The sequence below is a fragment of the Thalassophryne amazonica genome, chromosome 14 (genome assembly GCF_902500255.1).
Source record: "Thalassophryne amazonica chromosome 14, fThaAma1.1, whole genome shotgun sequence".
NCBI classification, from domain to species: Eukaryota; Metazoa; Chordata; class Actinopteri; order Batrachoidiformes; family Batrachoididae; genus Thalassophryne; species Thalassophryne amazonica.
Window position 1 is genome coordinate 33,336,276 of NC_047116.1, and position 19,594 is coordinate 33,355,869.

Consider the following 19,594-nt stretch of genomic DNA (forward strand, 5'->3'; position numbering starts at 1 on the left):
GGTCAGCAGTGCTTCACCTCCCTCTCAGTCGTGAATGGGACATCAGTCTTCCGGCAGGGCTGCATTGTGGGTAATGGTGAAGAGTCCATACGCTGTGGAGACCCACCGACTCCTGATATGACCGTAGAGTGCTGTGAGGGTGATTTGTGTAACGAAAACATCTCCTTGCACTTACCAGTGACAGGTGAGCTGGATCTGGAGCAACGCCTTCCCTGTTTGAAAGTTTTCTCATGTATGGGGAATTAAGTAAATGTTTTATCATCTTGCTATATTTCATAAATGTGTTTTCCATATTTTTATTCCCCACAGTACATGACCCACTTGGGTCAGCTCAGACATCTGACGTTACAGAGTTACGACAAATTAATACATTTATGATTGCAATTGCAACTTTTGAAGGATTTTTTAAGAGACCAGTTTTTAGATGCTACAAAAGTGGACTAACATCACAGGCCTCTTCACTGTCTGGCCAACACAGATACATTTTTAGCTTAAGTGTTTTGTGTTCTGAGTGAATGCTATTTAATTTAATGGGATGCTAATGGTATTGCTCTAATGGGGTTCCCCATATCTGTTTGCTTTTTATCAGTGCCGGCTTCTGGCAGACCGGTCCTTAGAGACCAGGCGTGTGTGTGCGAGGGCGAAGTGTGTGAGCGTGACCATCGCTGTACAGGCCAGCAGTGTTTCTCCTCCATGAAGATGACTGATGGGGTGGCTGTTCAAAAGAGAGGCTGCCTGATGGATGACGAGGAGGGCAGAGCCACCTGTGCCATGCCGCCCTCGTTGACCCATGCCATCAAGTGCTGTCAAGGCCATCTGTGTAACATGAATGTCACTGTGCAAGCTGCAGGGAAAGGTGACTTTAGTTCATCTACTGATGTCATTTAAGACCTGTGCGAAAGCACTTTTAGACCTGATAACTCATGCCTCTGCCATTATAACAAAACCCTGCTTGTAGTTTAAAAATATTAATGCATGTCGATACAGCAGGTCCATGATGAATTTTTGTTGGATGTCACTTTGCAATCTGTGAAACTCTCCATCTTGTCTCTTGTGCAGAGGAGGTGGTGAAGCCACTGATGAGAGAGACGCATGAATGCGTATGTGAGGGCAGCTCATGTCAAACAGGCCGTTGTACTGGTCACCAGTGCTTCTCATCTTTGACAGTCAGTGCTGGATCTCGATTATACCAGAAAGGGTGCTTTCAGATCTATGAGCAGAGCACAATGACCTGTAAGACCCCGCCTTCCAGGGACCAGATTGTGGAGTGCTGTCATGGACATCTGTGCAACATGAACAGTACAGTGGAGCTGCCTGTCCAAGGTACGATATTGCAGAATGGAGTAAATTCATTTTTTCCTTCAAAATTCTACTCACAACACCCCATAAAGACAACATGAAAACTGTTTTGTTTGCATTTTTTTTAATTTAACACTGAAATCACATGTACATTAGTATTCACACCCTTTGCTTAGTACTTTGTTGATGCACCTTTGGCAGCAATTACAGCCTCAAGTCTTCTTCAGTATGATACCACATGTTTGGCGCACCTGTCTTTGAGCAGTCCTCTTTGCAGCACCTCTCAAGCTCCATCAGGTTGCGTGTCGGTGCACAGCCATTTTCAGATCGTTCCAGAGATGTTCAATCGCATTTAGGTCTGAGGTCTGGCTGGACCACTCAAGGACATTCACAGAAGTTGTCCTATTGGCTTAGTTGGCTGTGTGCTTAGGGTCATTGTCCTGCTGAAAGATGAACAGTCTCCCCAGTCTGAGATCAAGAGCACTCTGGAGCAGGTTTTCATCCAGGATGTCTCTGTACATTGCTGCATTCAGCTTTCCCTCAATCCTGACTAGTCTCGCAATTTCTGCCACTGAAAAACATCCCCACAGCATGATGCTGCCACCACCATGCTTCACTGTAGCAATGGTGCCTGGTTTCCTACAAATATGATGGCTGGCATTCACACTAAAGAGTTAAATCTTTGTCTCATCAGACCAGAGAATTTTGTTTCATGGTCTGAGAGTGCTTCAGGTGCCTTTTTGCAAACTCCAGGTGGGCTGCCATGTGCCGTTTACTAAGGAGTGGCTTCCGTCTGGCCACACTACCATACAGGCCTGATTGGTGGATTGCTGCAGAGATGGTTGTCCTTCTGGAAAGTTCTCCTCTCTTCACAGAGGAATGTTGGAGCTCTGACAGAGTGACCATCAGGTTCTTGGTCACCTCCCTGACTAAGGCCCTTCTCCCTCGATCGCTCAGTTTAGACAGGTGGTCAGTGCTAGGAAGAGTCCTGGTGGATCTGAATTTCTTCTATTTAGGATGGAGGCCACTCAATCAATCAATCAATTTTATTTATATAGCGCCAAATCACAACAAACAGTTGCCCCAAGGCGCTTTATATTGTAAGGCAAGGCCATACAATAATTACGTAAAAACCCCAATGGTCAAAACGACCCCCTGTGAGCAAGCACTTGGCGACAGTGGGAAGGAAAAACTCCCTTTTAACAGGAAGAAACCTCCAGCAGAACCAGGCTCAGGGAGGGGCAGTCTTCTGCTGGGACTGGTTGGGGCTGAGGGAGAGAACCAGGAAAAAGACATGCTGTGGAGGGGAGCAGAGATCAATCACTAATGATTAAATGCAGAGTGGTGCACTGTGCTCATTGAGAACTTCAAAGCAACAGAAATGTTTCTGTACCCTTCCCCAGATTTGGCTTTGAGACAATCCTGTCTTGGAGGTGGACAGACAATTCATTCGACTTCATGCTTGGTTTGTGCTCTGACATGCACTGTCAACTGTGGGACCTTATATGTAGACAGGCATGTGCCTTTCTGAATCATGTCCAATCAACTGAATTTGCCCCAGGTGGACTCCAATTAAGCTGTAGAAACATCTCAAGGATGATCAGTGGAAACAGAATGCACATAAGCTCAATTTTGAGCTTCATGGCAAAGGCTGTGAATACTTCTTTACATGTGATTTCTTAGGTTATTTTTTTTTCTTCTTTTTTTTTTTTTTTTTTTTTTATAAATTTGCAAAAAATCTCAACTTTTCCACATTGTCATTATGGGGTATTGTGTGTATAATTTTGAGGAAAATAACGCATTTCATCCATTTTGGAATAAGGCTGTAACATAAAATGTGGAAAAAGACAAGCAGTATGGATGCAAGGTATAGGGACCAAAACCTTTTTTTTTTTTTTTCCTACCAGGCTATAAACATGTTTATTTCTGCTGTAAAGTTAGACATTTTAACAAAGTCCCATGGGAATGTGTTCTGTTTTTGAGCCAGCCTCAAGGTTAACACTTGTTGCTGACATTTTGGAGAGATTCTTTCTGTGTTTGCATGCAGAAGCACCCCAAGCCTACAGCAGGCTCTCTATTGGAACACGAAGAGGCAGAGGCTGTCTGTTTTTAATATATTCCGTTGATGTGGGTTCACAGCTGCTTTCTTTGCACTCAGGCTTTGATTTCAGTGTAACTCCTTCCAGATTTATACAGTTATTACTTTAAAAACAAGTCACAGTGACAATAAATATGTATTTAACAGTATAGTGTAAACACAAGCTGCAGTTCACATGCATGCAGAACCATGGGGGTGGGGTGGGGGGGATGATCCATACAGATCAACTGTGGTCCCTTTTGTCATTACTCCACAATGTTCTCACAATGCGATCTTGATGGCTATGAGATCGTCTGGTTCTTCTCACTAGTTTCTGTTTGCATCATGTGAAACAGAGGTCAAGGTGGCAGTGGGCAGAAAAGTGAATTTTCAGTATTGTTTAGTCATTATCTACCTCCCTTTTGTTCCTCTCGGTGTCTGGCTGAGCTGCTGCTGCTGCTTCTTCCATATAAAGTGCTGAATCCGAGCTAGAATGTTACTGCTCCATCATGAGCTGGCTGGAGACCAGGAGCTGAAGCCACTGTAAAATGGAAGGGGAAAACACATATGGCCTCCCTTTTTGTTTCATATTCATTGTTCTCGCTACTTTTGTTCTTTGGGTATGTTTGGGATCAGATGCATAGTATTTTAATCATCCAGCCGACCATGTTTTGCCATTGTTGTCTGCATTCATATCGCAAATGCTATTCAGTCTTTTTGTCGTTGTAACGACTTTTGCCCATTTTTGATTATTTGCACAAGCTATTGGTTAAAGTAGAGGTTATGTTGGTAAATGGGTTTCTTCATTGATTAATGTTGCAAACCTCATCGTCCTTGTATATGTTGTCCAAAAAAAAAAAAAAATATGAGCTTCTTGAATGTGTTGCTATGTATTTGGTAGAAAGAGTTCATTATGCCAGTTTGGAAAAGGGGGGTATTGTCTGTGCTGCAGGCAGAGCAGTGCAGTCTCTCCTTTGGAATGTTTGCAAAGTGTGAGTGGCCTCGGCTGAGTTGATGAGATCCACTTCATGTGTGCATCTGAGATCGGTGTACACACTCACCCTCAACTGTGTTCTTCAGAAAGACTACAGATTACTGCAAGCCTTTGATTTGTGTATTGCTGGGCCTCCGAATGTGTGGTCCCTTCAATGGAACACAAGAGAGCTACAGCGCCCCCTACGCATAGATAATTAGTTACAACCTCTTAAGTCTTAACTAGATCCTGGTTGAAGCTGTGGTTTCCTTGATGAGAGTAATTTCATTTACTGGCCTCATGGAGGTCACATAATGTTTAAGTGTCTTATTTTAAATGAATAAATTGAGCTTTTATTAGATTTTTGTGGGAATTATTTAAGAAATGATTGCTTGTTTCATGACCTGAAGAAAAATCATATTGTACATTCCATTTCTCATAGCTGGTGAGCTGCCAAACAACAGCGTGACCACAGTGGCAATGATCATCACAGCACTCATCATCGTCTTCATCATCCTATCTGTGGTAGCTGTTTTGGTCTTCAGGCGTATCCACCACAGCCAAATGGAGAGGCTAACATCACGAGATGCTGAATATGGAACTATTGATGGCCTTATCGCATCTAATGTAGGGGAAAGCACTCTGGCGGTGAGTAATAGATTGGAGGAGTCCTCTTTTGAAATAATGTCGAAAAAGGAGAAGATGCCTCGATTTTTCAAATCAAATCCACATCAATCGCAACAGTTTCTGTACTTGCATCTACAAAATGTAATCAAATCTTGTTTTAATATCAAACAATGTGTTCAGACATCTGGTAAGAATGCCCTCTAATACAGGCACTCAAAGTATTGTAAAACTGATAACTAGGATGGTATGATACAACTTTTTCATGTCCAATACCATTACGGTAATCTTCAGTGTCTGTCAACACTGCTACCAGTCAGGTGTCATTTTCCCATTTTTAAAACAGCTAATCTGTTAATAACAGGGATTAAAGATCTCCGTCACTATGATTGGTTTCCATCAATTGGGATGCTAAAAGGCAAGATATAAAATTTGCCATGTTCAAAAATGGATTTTTAGAATGTCTGTTTTGCATTTGTTGATTCACCTGGCAGCGAGTCTGTCTCTGATCGTCTCATTCCTCTGTCAGAGGTCACCAACCCTGTTCCTGGAGGTAACCTGCCCTGCATGTTTTCCATGTCTACCTACTCAAATCACACCTGATTTTTTATTTTTTTTTTTTTAAGTGGTGTCTTCCAGCTGTTTGGCTGATCACACCTGACAGAGTTCATTGCCTGGCAGTGGAACAGGGAGAGTTCTGCTCTATGTCCTGTCTGCAGGAGGGGGAGGGGGATTGGTGTGTTTGAGTGTGTCACAGCACCGTGAATTTATGAGCAACCAGAGTTTTACAAACCTATTTTTAAACTTTTCTTTCAAAGTATGCTCTTGGTGTCTGAGTGTCCTTGCTGTGGTGAAGCTAAAAACACAGCTGTAGTCCCGTGACGCAACAAACACAGATGTTTTTGCTTGGTTTTTTGGGGGGTGGGGTGGGGGGGGTTACCCAAAATCTGCCTATAATCTCTTTCTAAGATCGGCATGGATTAATGAGCTGATAAAATCTTACCTCTGAATCAGGTCGTACCTTCCACATAAATACACAAATTCTTGATTGTTTCTGCTCAGACTGCAAACCAGGGGCACATCCAGATGGAAAGAGGGTGTTGAGGGGGACGTGCCCTCCACAAACAGCCAAATTGGCAAAAGGCATTATGGGAAATTCAAATGAGTCTCTTTCAACCTAGTGTTCCTTGGAGAGAGTGGCGACATGACGAGTCAAAAAAAAAAAAAATCGGTCACCTGACTCATGGTGCCATCTTGGGTTCAAAATATGTTCGCTGTTAATCTATCTGCGTGTAAATCCAGCTATTTTATTATTAATTCGCTGAAAATGCCGTGTTGTGTATTTGGATGTACAAATAGATACTGCAAGGGCTTCAAGATGTACAGATTCCCTTCAGAACCGAACAGAAGAAAAATGTGGGAAAATAAAGTTAGCCATGTGGGATGGAAGCTGACATCATCATCAAAGTTTTGAGAGGTAAATTATTGTTCAGATCCCATGTACAGTAAAACTCACCCGAAACTGTCATTGTATAAACCAAATATTCGTAGTCACCAGACAAAAAAGTCCCAAAGTTTTTGTAAGGTTTTCCATGTATAAACACTGTATACAACAGATGTTGTACAACGGATTTTCCCTCACATCGGATAAAGTGTCCTGTCCGATCGCAATGTATTTCCATTAAAACCCTCGCATGTGGGGCGGGAGTCATTTCCGTGATTAAAGCCCGACCGTTTATTTTTTTCATACCGTGCTCAGATTTGCAGCCGCAGCCTGATGCTGCACAGTAAAAGCAGCAAAGTTTGCCACTTTCGCCGCACGCTGTTTACATTTTGATAATGGATCAAATACATTTGTCAGAAAAAAAAAATTCAGAGGAAATTTTGACCCAGTCATTAAATGAGGTGCATGTCCCAATTCAGGATTGCCGTAGTTGTTCAGGTCCTCCTGACTGTAACTAATCCGTTACATACATCTCGCTCACAACGGATAAATGTCCCATCCGATCGCAATGTATTTCCATTAAAAAGTCCAAGCAGTCTGGACGTGCAGAGGTACAAATTCAAGTTTAGCTCTGACACTCACCGATTTGAGGAAAGTGGGACTGGAGACATTTCTGTAATTAAAAGTCTAACCGTTTAATTTTTTTTTCAAACCGTGTTCAGACTGGGACATGAAGCCTGACGTGCACCTGTTAAATCAGACATACATTTTCTGCTTTCAGTCCCTTGTCTGCCATCATGTTATAATAGTTTTTACAGTGCGCGCTGATTACAAATGGATCACAAAAGTCTGCAAATTTACAACAAAAAAAGACTGTCCTCATGTAACCTGACTGTAACCGCATTGCTGCCACTTGCCAGGACACTCTTGTAAAAGAGATTTTTAATGTCAGTGAGTTTTTATCCTGTTAAATAAAGGTTTGATGACGTGCTTCTCTGCCACTTAAGACTTTCTTATACTTTACCACAACTCTTGTCTTGGCACCATGTCATATGTTTTCTCTCAAATCAGAACTAAAAAGTGGCTAACATCCTGTGTACTGTACCAACAAAGGATACAAATGTCTCGTCAGCTCAACAGATTTTCATTGGGTAATATTGCTAACTCACAGTGGCTTAAGATTCGATGTTTAGTTAAGGTTAGATTTGAGTAAAGGTGCAGGCTTACTAAAATTTTAGTTTAAATGAGTTAACTGTCAGGGAATTGATGTTTTTGAAATATCCCATGAAGAGACAAAATGTACTCTATCCATGTCTGTGAGAATGAAATAAAATTCCTTTCCATTTACTCTTGCATGCCTTCAGTCATCTCTTGTGTGTCAGAGGAATGTCTTTGGTATTTATCTTCTTCCCTCAGTTTTGGCGCAGTGTTTTTTATGGTTTGAGGCCAACTAAACTGATCCAGAGTTTAGGTGGAGTCCTGTGGTTAGCGTTTAGTCTGTGAGGCATCTCAGCACATTCACTGGCTGGAGTTCAGCACAAACTGTGTACGGACTGAATACTGGGTTAACTAAAGCAGAGATAATTTTTTTGATATTGTAGCACCGTCCAAAAAAAAAGAAAGCTGTATTTATATTTAGATTTGTCTTATCTGGCAGTGCTCTGCAGTCATTCACGTTATCACACGTGTTTTCTTTTGACTTTTTACACAGCATGTGGACTCGCACGTGCACACACCTGTGTACATTCATATAACTTGTTCCACATTAGTCTGATTACTGCTACCAGTCTGACCACTGCTTATCAAGTGTAATCTTTCTTTTTTTCTCTGTCCTCTGTCCTATCCTTGTTGGGTCTTTGTTGCTGCCTCAAGCACGGCTGTTATTTACACTTTTTAAGGTCACTGTTGTCACTGTTTGTTTAATGGTGATTCTGTGTGTCACCCCTTTAAGTTAAGGGTCAGGGGGTCCTGGTGCCTATCCCAGCAGTCATAGGGTGTGAGTGAGGGTATCTGCATGTCTTTGGATGTGGGAGGAAGTCAGAGCACCTGAAGGGAACCCACACGGGGAGAACATGCAAACTGCCATAGGTAGGAAGTGATCCCATGACTTTCTTGTTCTATGAGGCAAGACTTCAATTTCAAATAAGATTAATTTTCAAATACAGATTATACTACTTATCTTCTTAAAACTGTGCTTTCAACAGCTTGCTCCTGGATGCATCTCAAACTATTTTAAAAGTCATCAGTGCATTTAACAAACTAAATCTGTAGCCCAAAACGTTTGTTTCAGTGTAGTTTAAAAATTGCTTGGTAGCCCAGTGAGAGGCTGTTGGAAACAGTGGTGTGGATTTTGGGGATTGATACATGTGCCTGTCCCTGTGCAGTCTGCAGTTCAGTTCATAACGTTGCAATGTTGTGATTGTGTTCTGCTGCTTAACGGCCTAGTCCAGACTTACCGTCGTAAATCCTATCCTGTCATACTCGATAGAGGGATTTGCGCTTTCAGCAAAATAACTCCTCATTCATTTTATGGCCTTTGTCTTGGATTTTTGTGTTGTCATTCCAGATTGTCTGGCACACAGCTTTTGTATTATGCATCTGTTTATCAGCAGCATCAATCTTTCAGCCTCGTCCTTCCCTCCCAGTTGTTTCCCCTCAGCAGTTGCTGACAGTGTTGCTTTGCACTGCCCTCTTGTGTCACTCTTGTGACATTGCATGTATTATGGCTAAGATTTAAAAATAAATAAATAAAAGGCTTAGCAGCATTGCGACTGTTTTGGAGTTTGGCCTGGACTAGTCTGGATTAGATTGGGGGGAGGAGGGCTCTTATCTGTTCAGCAAGGGGAGCTCTGCACCTCCAGCACAAACAAGAAGACACAATCACACACAGATGTATATCCTGGCACTGTGACCAGCACCGCTCACCCCCCCCATTCAATTTTGGGTGTTACATCAAAGGCAGTTTGCTTGTGCTGGCCTCTGTCTGAGTCACATGAGCTCCTGATTTCATTATCTTTACCCTCTAGACACTGAATTCTTCTGGCAACGTTTCAGGCAGCATGTATACACACACACACACACACACACACAGTTTGTTTATTCTCTTTTTTGTGTTTGTCCTTCTTAGGATCTGTTGGATCATTCCTGCACTTCTGGAAGTGGATCAGGTCTTCCATTTCTTGTGCAGAGAACTGTTGCTCGACAGATTACACTCAATGAATGTGTGGGTAAGTGTCTAGTACAACAGACTGGCATTTTAAAGCTGTTCTGAAAAGAAACCAGAAGCCAAATGCAGCAATCCCAGTAAGTTCCAAAGGGATAAATCTGCCCCCACCAATCGTCAACTCCTGAGTAAAAAATGTTACCAGCTGAAAACATGTATTCAGATAAATAAATGGGGGGAAAAAAAGTTGTTAATGTCATCAGGCTGTAACTGTTACTCATTTTCTACACATTTACATTGTCTCGTATCATAGGTTTAAAGAGTTAAGAGCCGAAATCTGTAACTTTCAAATGGGTGGTGATATGTTTCAGTAGGCTACTAAAGTTTTTTTTTTTTTTTTTTCTTTTTTTTAGGGGAAGATGTATTGTCCAAACAGACAAAAATTACATTTTTTTTTTTCATCCAAAAATCCCTTTGGGAGGAAAATTATGGCCCTTTTTAGGGTAGGGGTTAAAGGGGCCAAAACAGTGACAGTCAAAATGTGGATTTTGACTAGGGATGTCCCGATCAGGTTTTTTTTTTTTTTTTTTTTTGGGCCCCGATCCGAGTCAGTCATCTGATTTTGAGTATCTGCCGATACCGAGTCCTGATCCGATACTTTAAAAAACTGAATGAACAAATGCTAAATATGTAATAATTTCATTTTAATCACCTTATTTTATTATTTATCACTTAAACAGTGCACTTCTCCTTGAGGTAGCTTGAACAATCAAGTAATAATCTACCAGACTTAATAAATGTACAAATTTCCATGTTATTTTATGTCTAAAAATAAATGTCAAAGGTTCCTTATGTTAAACAAGAAATTATCTAATCTGAAATAAATAACAGGTGGTTTTCATTTATAGATGAAAGGTTTTTAAAGAACCATTTATTGATTTAGCTATTTTAATTACAAGTGTTCTAAACTTTTTTAAACAGTAATCACAAATTTTGAGGTAACAAACAACAACAACAAAAAACATTTCCAAGGATTTTTCTTCAGACACGTGGTTTCTGCACTGATCTGTGGTTCAAATCCCCGCCTGACTGGAAAATCACTAAGGACCCTTGGGCAAGGTCTTTAATCCCCTGTTGCTCCCGGTGTGTAGTGAGCGCCTTGTATGGCAGCACCCTGACATCGGGGTGAATGTGAGGCATTATTGTAAAGCGCTTTGAGCGTCTGATGCAGATGGAAAAGCGCTATATAAATGCAGTCCATTTACCATTTGTACAGATTAGTGGTTTCTGCCACTACAACTCCTGGCAATAATTATGGAATCACCGGCCTCAGAGGATGTTCATTCAGTTGTTTAATTTTGTAGAAAAAAAAGCAGATCACAGACATGACACAAAACTAGTCATTTCAAATGACAACTTTCTGGCTTTAAGAAACACTATAAGAAATCAGGAAAAATAATTGTGGCAGTCAGTAACGGTTACTTTTTTAGACCAAGCAGAGGGAAAAAAAATATGGAATCACTCAATTCTGAGGAATAAATTATGGAATCACCCTGTAAATTTTCATCCCCAAAACTAACACCTGCATCAAATCAGATCTGCTCGTTAGTCTGCATCTAAAAAGGAGTGATCACACCTTGGAGAGCTGTTGCACCAAGTGGACTGACATGAATCATGGCTCCAACACAAGAGATGTCAATTGAAACAAAGGAGAGGATTATCAAACTCTTAAAAGAGGGTAAATCATCACGCAATGTTGCAAAAGATGTTGGTTGTTCACAGTCAGCTGTGTCTAAACTCTGGACCAAATACAAACAACATGGGAAGGTTGTTAAAGGCAAACATACTGGTAGACCAAGGAAGACGTCAAAGCGTCAAGACAGAAAACTTAAAGCAATATGTCTCAAAAATCAAAAATGCACAACAAAACAAATGAGGAACGAATGGGAGGAAACTGGAGTCAACGTCTGTGACTGAACTGTAAGAAACCGCCTAAAGGAAATGGGATTTACATATAGAAAAGCTAAACGAAAGCCATCATTAACACCTAAACAGAAAAAAAACAAGGTTACAATGGGCTAAGGAAAAGCAATCGTGGACTGTGGATGACTGGATGAATGAATGAATGAATGAATGAATGAATGAATGAATGAATGAATGAATGAATGAATGAATGAATGAAAACTGTTTATTTCGAACATTTGATACAACAACAATTACAAGATAGATCAGTAAAGACAACAACAAAAAAGTTCCTACTGTGTACCCAACATGTCCGAAAAGGGGTAGGGTGAAGCATCAGCTTATTTATCCCTACCCCTTCTTCCCCACAACCAGTAATACCCTTTGCCACATATACACATAAATTCCTACACACCTAAACCGATATCAATATATATATATATACATATATATACACACACATACATATACACATCAACATACACATATATACACATATACATATATACACATATATATACACAAACATAAATATACACCTACACATACCTACTTACATACAAAATACTATATATTTACAAGCCGAAGCAAACAACAAAAACACCCTAACCCTCATTACCCTTCCTCCTCCCTATACCCAGAAAAAACCATATTTTTGTACCGCTGTTTGAACTGGTTCATGCTTGGACATTGCTTGAGCCCCACTCCCAATCTGTTCCACATCCTCACCCCACAGACAGAAATACAGAAACCTTTTAATGTTGTTCGTGCCCACTGATGCTTTAAATTAAATTTCCCCCTCAGACTGTAATCCCCTGATCTGTTAAAAAACATATTTTTAATATTTGCTGGAAGTAAATTGTTTATTGCTTTATACACAATTTGTACTGTTTGAAAATGAACCAAGTCTGTGAATTTTAAGAATTTGGATTGTAAAAATAGTGGATTTGTATGATCTCTATAGCCAGTATTATGAATAATTCTTATAGCTCTTTTCTGCATTACTGATAGTGATTGTGTTGTACCTTTATAAGTATTACCCCATACCTCTGCACAGTACTGTAAATATGGTAAAACCAGTGAGCAGTAAAGAATGCGGAGTGAGTTGTGGTCCAGAATATGTTTCGCTTTGTTTAGAACTGAAATGCTTCTTGACAGTTTACTTTGAATATGTTTTATATGAGTCTTCCAGTTTATCTTATCATCTATTATCACCCCCAGAAACTTATTTTCATGTACCCTTTCAATATCTACCCCCTCGACTTGTAACTGAACCTGTATATCTGTATTACAATAGCCAAATAACATGTATTTTGTTTTACTTAAGTTTAATGATAATTTATTTCTGTCAAACCATATTTTCAATTTTCCCATTTCTATACTGATCCTCCTCAGTAACTCCTGCAAATCCCCCCCTGAACAAAAAATGCTTGTGTCATCTGCAAATAATACTAATTTTAATATTTTGGAAACATTGACAATATCATTTATATAAATTAGAAACAGTTTTGGACCCAATACTGACCCCTGTGGGACGCCACAAGCATTGTCCAAGCATGATGATGTATATTCCCCCAACTTCACAAACTGTTTTCTGTTACTTAAGTAGCTTCTCACCCAGTGCAACACCAACCCCCTAATCCCATACTGTTCAAGTTTATTGATTAATATGTCATGATTAATTGTATCAAAAGCCTTTTAAGATCTATAAATATTCCAACTGAATGTAATTGTGGTCTATGGCGTTTGTAATCTCCTCAACTGATTCTATTAATGCAAGTGATGTTGAACTATGTGCTCTGAATCCATATTGACTATCAGTAAGTAATTTATGTTTATTTATGAATTTGTCTAATCTATTATTGAATAACTTTTCTAATAATTTGGAAAATTGTGGAAGCAAAGAAACAGGTCTATAATTTGTGAAGTGGTGTCTATCCCCAGTCTTATACAGCGGCACAACCTTAGCTATTTTCATTTGATTGGGAAATTTACCGGTTTGAAATGATAAGTTACAGATGTATGTTAATGGTTCTACAATCCATTCAATGACCTGTTTTACCACCACCATATCAATTTCATTTAAATCGGTAGATGTTTTATATTTACAATTATTCACAATGTCTATAATTTCATTTCCATCCACTGCTGTGAGGAACATTGAACAGGGATTTCTTTCTATGAGATTATTATCCCAATCCTCAGGTTGGGAATCGGGAATTTTTTCTGCCAAGCTTGGTCCAATATTTACAAAAAAATTATTAAAACCGTTGACTACCTCATCCTTATTTTCCTTCTTGACATTATTATCAATGAAATACTGAGGGTAACTCCGTTTTTTATTACCATTTTTGATAATGCTATTTAATATATCCCATATTCCTTTAATATTGTTTTTGTTATTATATAATATGTTACTATAATATTCCTTCCTACATACCCGTATAATATTAGTTAATCTATTTTTGTATTTCTTATATCTATTTTCTGCCTCTTTAGTCTTTAGTTTTATGAATTCTCTATACAATGTATTTTTCTTATTACATGCATTTCGTAACCCTTTCGTCATCCATGGTCGAGCTTGGATTTTTTGTTTTCTGTAGTCTTGTTTAATTGGACAATTTTTATCATATAATGATGTAAATATTTGTAAAAAAGTTTCATATGCACTATCAACATCACTTTCACTGTATACCTTTTCCCAGTTTTGCTCCTGTAAATCCTTCTTTAGTGTGTTCATGTTTTCCTCTGTCCGCACTCGCCTGTATTTTATTTTCTCCTCTGGCTGATTCCGCCGATGGTTTCTATTATAAACGATGAAAACTGGTAGATGATCACTAATGTCATTGATTAATAATCCACTCACAGTGTTATTCTCAATATCATTGCTGAATATATTATCAATTAAGGTAGCACTATGGGATGTAATTCTGCTTGGCCTGGTGATTTTTGGATATAAACTCATACTGTACATTATACTGATAAATTCATCTGTTATTTTATGCTTATTTGGATTGAGCAGATCAATATTTAAGTCACCACAATGAACACAGTTTTTTGATTAGTTTTTGAGAACATTTTTCCCATACAGTCAGTGAATGTTTCAATACTAGATCCTGGTGCTCTATATATACAGCTGACTAATACATTTTTGCTTTTTTCTTCACATATTTCAATAGTTATACATTCTAATAAGTTATCAATCACAGTTGTCATATTGTCTACTATTTTATAATCCATGTTCTTATCCACATACACAGCCACTCCTCCTCCACTCTTATTTTTTCTGTTTACACAATTAAATTCATATCCATCCAGTTCAAAATCCATTCCTTTATCTTCATTGATCCATGTTTCTGATATAGCAATTATGTTAAATATTTTTTTAAACTGACTTAAATATTCTTTAATGTTGTTAAAGTTTGCATATAGACTTCTGCTGTTGAAATGGATTATTGATAATTTGTTATCCGTTTTAATGATCCGATTAAACTGTTCATCTGTATAATAGCAACAACTGTCATTGATATTTGAGAAGAAATTATTGTCCGGGTCTATATCGTGCTCCAAGTCCAGTACATTGTGGTCTGTGTATTTAAATGTTCTCAGTTCTACTTTTCCATGATCAGCAATCCTTTGAGTTATATCCTTCTTGTCTCCAGATGTAGATGAATAGGTAGTAGATGAATAGGTTCCTCTGGTCTGTGTCATGGTGTTGTGATGTGTTTGTGTCCTCATACCTTATTGGTCATATCTGTCCAGATCCTCGCTTTAAGAAACACTATTGTTCATATTGTCCAGCTCCTCGATGTTCCTTATTGCCATGACTTTTGCTTGTTCTGGTGATCCGTTCAGTTTGATGAATATTTACAGTTTGAAGTCCATGTGTGCTGGATTTTTCCCTGTTTCTTCAAGAAGCGTGCTTTCCTGGCGATGTCGGCATTCCGTTTGGTGAGATGTTCATTGATGAATACGTTTGTCCCTTCAGTTTTCTTCCTTGTTTTAACAGTGCTGTTTTGTGTTTTCTGTTGATGAATCTCATGATGACGGTTCGTTTATCACCGTCATTTCTCCGGGGCAGAGGGTGGCACGCTTCAATGTTATTTAAATCCATTTCTATACCTTTAGATAGGAGGAAATCAGCAACCTGTTTTTCCACAGAGCTGACCTCCTGTTCACTGGGCTCCCCTCCGCTCTCATCTGTTACCGCCCGTGCGTAGGACCGTGGTTTGATGTGAAGACCTGTGATGATGACGTCGTTGATTCTGGTGTACTGCTCCAATTCAGCCACTCTATTTTCCAGCTGCACCAGATGCCGGTCTTTCTCGGCATTCTGGAGCCGTAATGCCTTCACCTCCTCCACCAGATCCATGATTGATTTCTGTTGCTGCTTCACAACAGAAATCTCCTCTGATAAAAAGTCCAGAGATTTTTTAATATCGTCACCTTCCTCCGCTGTCAGAACCTTCTTAGGCCCCATGGTCGGTTTATGAGCAGCTTGTCGATCGCCGATGTTAACAGCCTGTGTTGTTTATCACCGGGATGGATCTGCACTGCGCTGGTGCCGCGCGGCCTCGGTGTTTCCGCGCTGATGGATCCGCGGTGGCTGCACGAGGCCTCGGGGAAGCGGCACTCGTGACGCGCGGCTCTAATGACGCAGCGCGCGGCCTCAGTGAATTCACCACGTTGAGCGGGCCTCGGACGTTGTTGCTGTCCAGTCGCGGGGCTAAGTTGCCGGTTGAGGTGGTATTCCCACTGTCCGGGTTGGCAAACACCGGCGTGGCAGATGGCAACTACAAACACCACCTCTGAAAACTCAGGTACAAACTTTTTGCAGCTCACTCTGACGACACGCAGCTCTGACTATGAAAGTCATATTCAGTGATGAATCTCGAATCTGCATTGGGCAAGGTGATGATGCTGGAACTTTTGTTTAGTGCCGTTCCAATGAGATTTATAAAGATGACTGCCTGAAGAGAACATGTAAATTTCCACAGTCATTGATGATATGGGGCTGCATGTCAGGTAAAGCCACTGGGGAGATGGCTGTCATTACATCATCAATAAATGCACAAGTTTATGTTGATATTTTGGACACTTTTCTTATCCCATCAATTGAAAGGATGTTTGGGGATGATATCATTTTTCAAGATGATAATGCATCTTGCCATAGAGCAAAAACTGTGAAAACATTCCTTGCAAAAAGACACATAGGGTCAATGTCATGGCCTGCAAATAGTCCAGATCTTAATCCAATTGAAAATCTTTGGTGGAAGTTGAAGAAAATGGTCCATGACAAGGCTCCAACCTGCAAAGCTGATCTGGCAACAGCAATCAGAGAAAGTTGGAGCCAGACTGATGAAGAGTACTGTTTGTCACTCAAGTCCATGCCTCAGAGACTGCAAGCTGTTATAAAAGCCAGAGGTGGTGCAACAAAATACTAGTGATGTGTTGGAGCGTTTTTGATTTTCATGATTCCATAATTTTTTCCTCAGAATTGAATGATTCCATATTTTTTTCCCTCTAACCGTTACTGACTGCCACAATTTTTTTTCCCCCTGATTTCTTATAGTGTTTATTAAAGCCAGAAAGTTGCCAGGGGTTGTAGTCTTCCGTGTTTTGGCCGACGCGTCGTTCCTATTGGACAGTGCGAAGCTACATCACAACTCAGAGCGTCGAAAGTTCAAGTCAACTTAAACAGTAAAAGGAAAAAAAAAACTTACATTTGCGTCCTGACAGTACTCAGTGTGTCCCTCTGATGCATTATCAGTGTTCAACAAGTTCAGAACAGCGCAGTGAACGTGAATGAAGACGGAAGCTCTTTAAGACGCGCTCCTAAATGTGATGAGTGTGCACGTCGCCCGTGCGCACACCATCTCTCGCTCCGTTTTGCAGACAAACGATCACAGGACAATTTGTTTTTTTCTTTTTGTTAATCAGATGACAGATCGTCGTCCTGAGGACTTGGTCAGCACCGGGTCCTGCTGCGCACGGAGGGATGACTGAGCAAGAGTTTCGGTGGGAAAGTGTCCATCACCCCCTCTTGTCATTCCATCGAGGCGTGAGGCTGAGCACGTAAACACACAAACAGCAGTTCTGCGAAAGAAACTTTACGCGCGTAACTCCCCCCACCTCTGTCCGGTTGAAGTTATGTTTTTTCTTTTGTTCAATTAAAAAAAAAAAGAAAAAAAGATTGAGTTGAACTTTGACCGCGTCAGCCTGCCGACAAGCGGCAATGCGCGCTCCCGTCAGAAGCGTCACGTCAAAAGCCGAGCTAAAGCAACGCTTCTGAAGGGCCTTTTCACACTGAATCCGTCAGGCCAATGCGTCAACGGACCGGGATCCGTCGAATCCGTCGGATGACGTCAGACGCGTCGCTTTGGAAGCGGCAAAAAAAAAAGTGGGGGGCGGAGATTGCCACGTCACACTCTGGCTGTTTCCACAATCTGAAAAAGTTCAGCGATCGCCATATTGAATTTGGGTCGCCTGAATCACAAAAAAAGCTTTAAAAAACAGCAGTAGAACGATTCTCCCATCACCCTGCTGGGAGAAGCTTTTTTTTTTTTTTTTTCTCCAGCTACTTTTCGGAGTGACGCTGACCGAGGAGGAGGATGGACGAGGAGGACCGACGATCGAACCGCGACAGCGGACCAAACCACACGGACAAACCGGCCTTCAGGCATCATCACTGGGCAGACCGAGGCGGGCACCCGGGGTGATGGAGCAGACCCACTCAGTCCGAAATCTTCCACTTTTTGGATATATGCGAAGGCCCAGTTTGCCCAACGGAGTTTAGTTCTGTAGCTTTATCGAGGTGAGAATAATGTAAAAATAAAACGTTTAATAAAATAAAACGTTTAATGATCGGCTAACGTTAGCGTAGCCTTTTAGCGCAGTTGATCTGAGGGAACACTTTAATTTCTAAATGGTTCAGTCTTTTTATTTTTACCAAATAAAGCTACAGCTTTTTTCAGACACAACAAAAGCTCAACTTTAAATAACTTGTTTTTTCGGGCGTTTTTTTCCCCGTTTTCCCCCTCTTTTTATATGAACTGTTTAGTGTTTCTTTAAAGAAATATTTTTATTTGTCCCAATCAGGAACATTTGCTGTGCAGACAACCAAACTTCCATTGATGAGCTGAACACCACGAAGTCCAGTCGAAAGAAAACATATCTGCTTTTCAGCAACACCACCAGATTTCAAACCTGCAGAAGAGACCTTCATCTGGTCCAGAGAATCCAGCAGAACATCACCTGCTTCTAAATAAAGGCTCTTTGCACAGCAGCAATTTTATTATTTTTAAAAACAGCTGTTTCATCTTATATTTTAACAAATGAACGGATCATTAAAAATGTACACAAAATCAAAGTCAAGACATTTGCACAGGTAGAAGCTCTCCACTTATTGTGCTCAAATTCATATTTTAGAAATGACTGTCCTGATAGCAGCATTAAAGGCAATTACATATTTTGGCAAAATTACAAGTTCAAATGACATATATATAGTCATCATGAGGTTTGTCACAGAAATCCTACTTTACACTGCAGTCATTGTTATATTTCCTGTTGCATATATAATAAACATTTATTTACAGTGTCTGTTTTTCTGTTTAAAATGAGATATAATCTACCAGAATTTAAAAAAAAAATACAAATTTCCATGTTGTCTAAAAATAAATGTCTGAGGTTCCTTACGTTAAACAAGAAATGAAATAATCTGAAATAACAGGTGGGTTTAATTTACAGATGAAAGGTTTCAGAAGAACCATTTATTGATTTATTTAGCTATTTTAATTACCAGTGTTCTAAACTGTTTTTTAACAGTAATCAGCAATAATGACGTAACAACAAAAAACATTTCGAAGGATTTTTCTTAAGAAAACTGCTCCTGTGACACGTTTCTGTTTTGCACGGATCAGTGGTTTCCATCGATCCATTTTGTAGAGATGAGTGGTTTCTGCCACAAGTAGGACGCCCCTTCCAAGATGGCGGCCAATGCGGTTTCTGCCACCCGTCTTCCGTGTTTTGGCCGTTCCTATTGGACAACGCAAA

The 19,594-nt window shown here is 40.1% G+C and overlaps 1 protein-coding gene across 1 annotated transcript in view; it reads left to right on the forward strand.

Moving 5' to 3' along the window:
* LOC117524251 (activin receptor type-1-like) overlaps positions 1-19,594 on the forward strand; it is a 98,584-nt gene that overhangs the window by 71,293 nt on the left and 7,697 nt on the right. Inside the window, 5 exon segments of the mRNA XM_034186021.1 lie at positions 1-184; positions 590-856; positions 1,060-1,323; positions 4,792-4,997; positions 9,545-9,644. Coding sequence (XP_034041912.1) covers positions 1-184; positions 590-856; positions 1,060-1,323; positions 4,792-4,997; positions 9,545-9,644 — 1,021 coding nt within the window.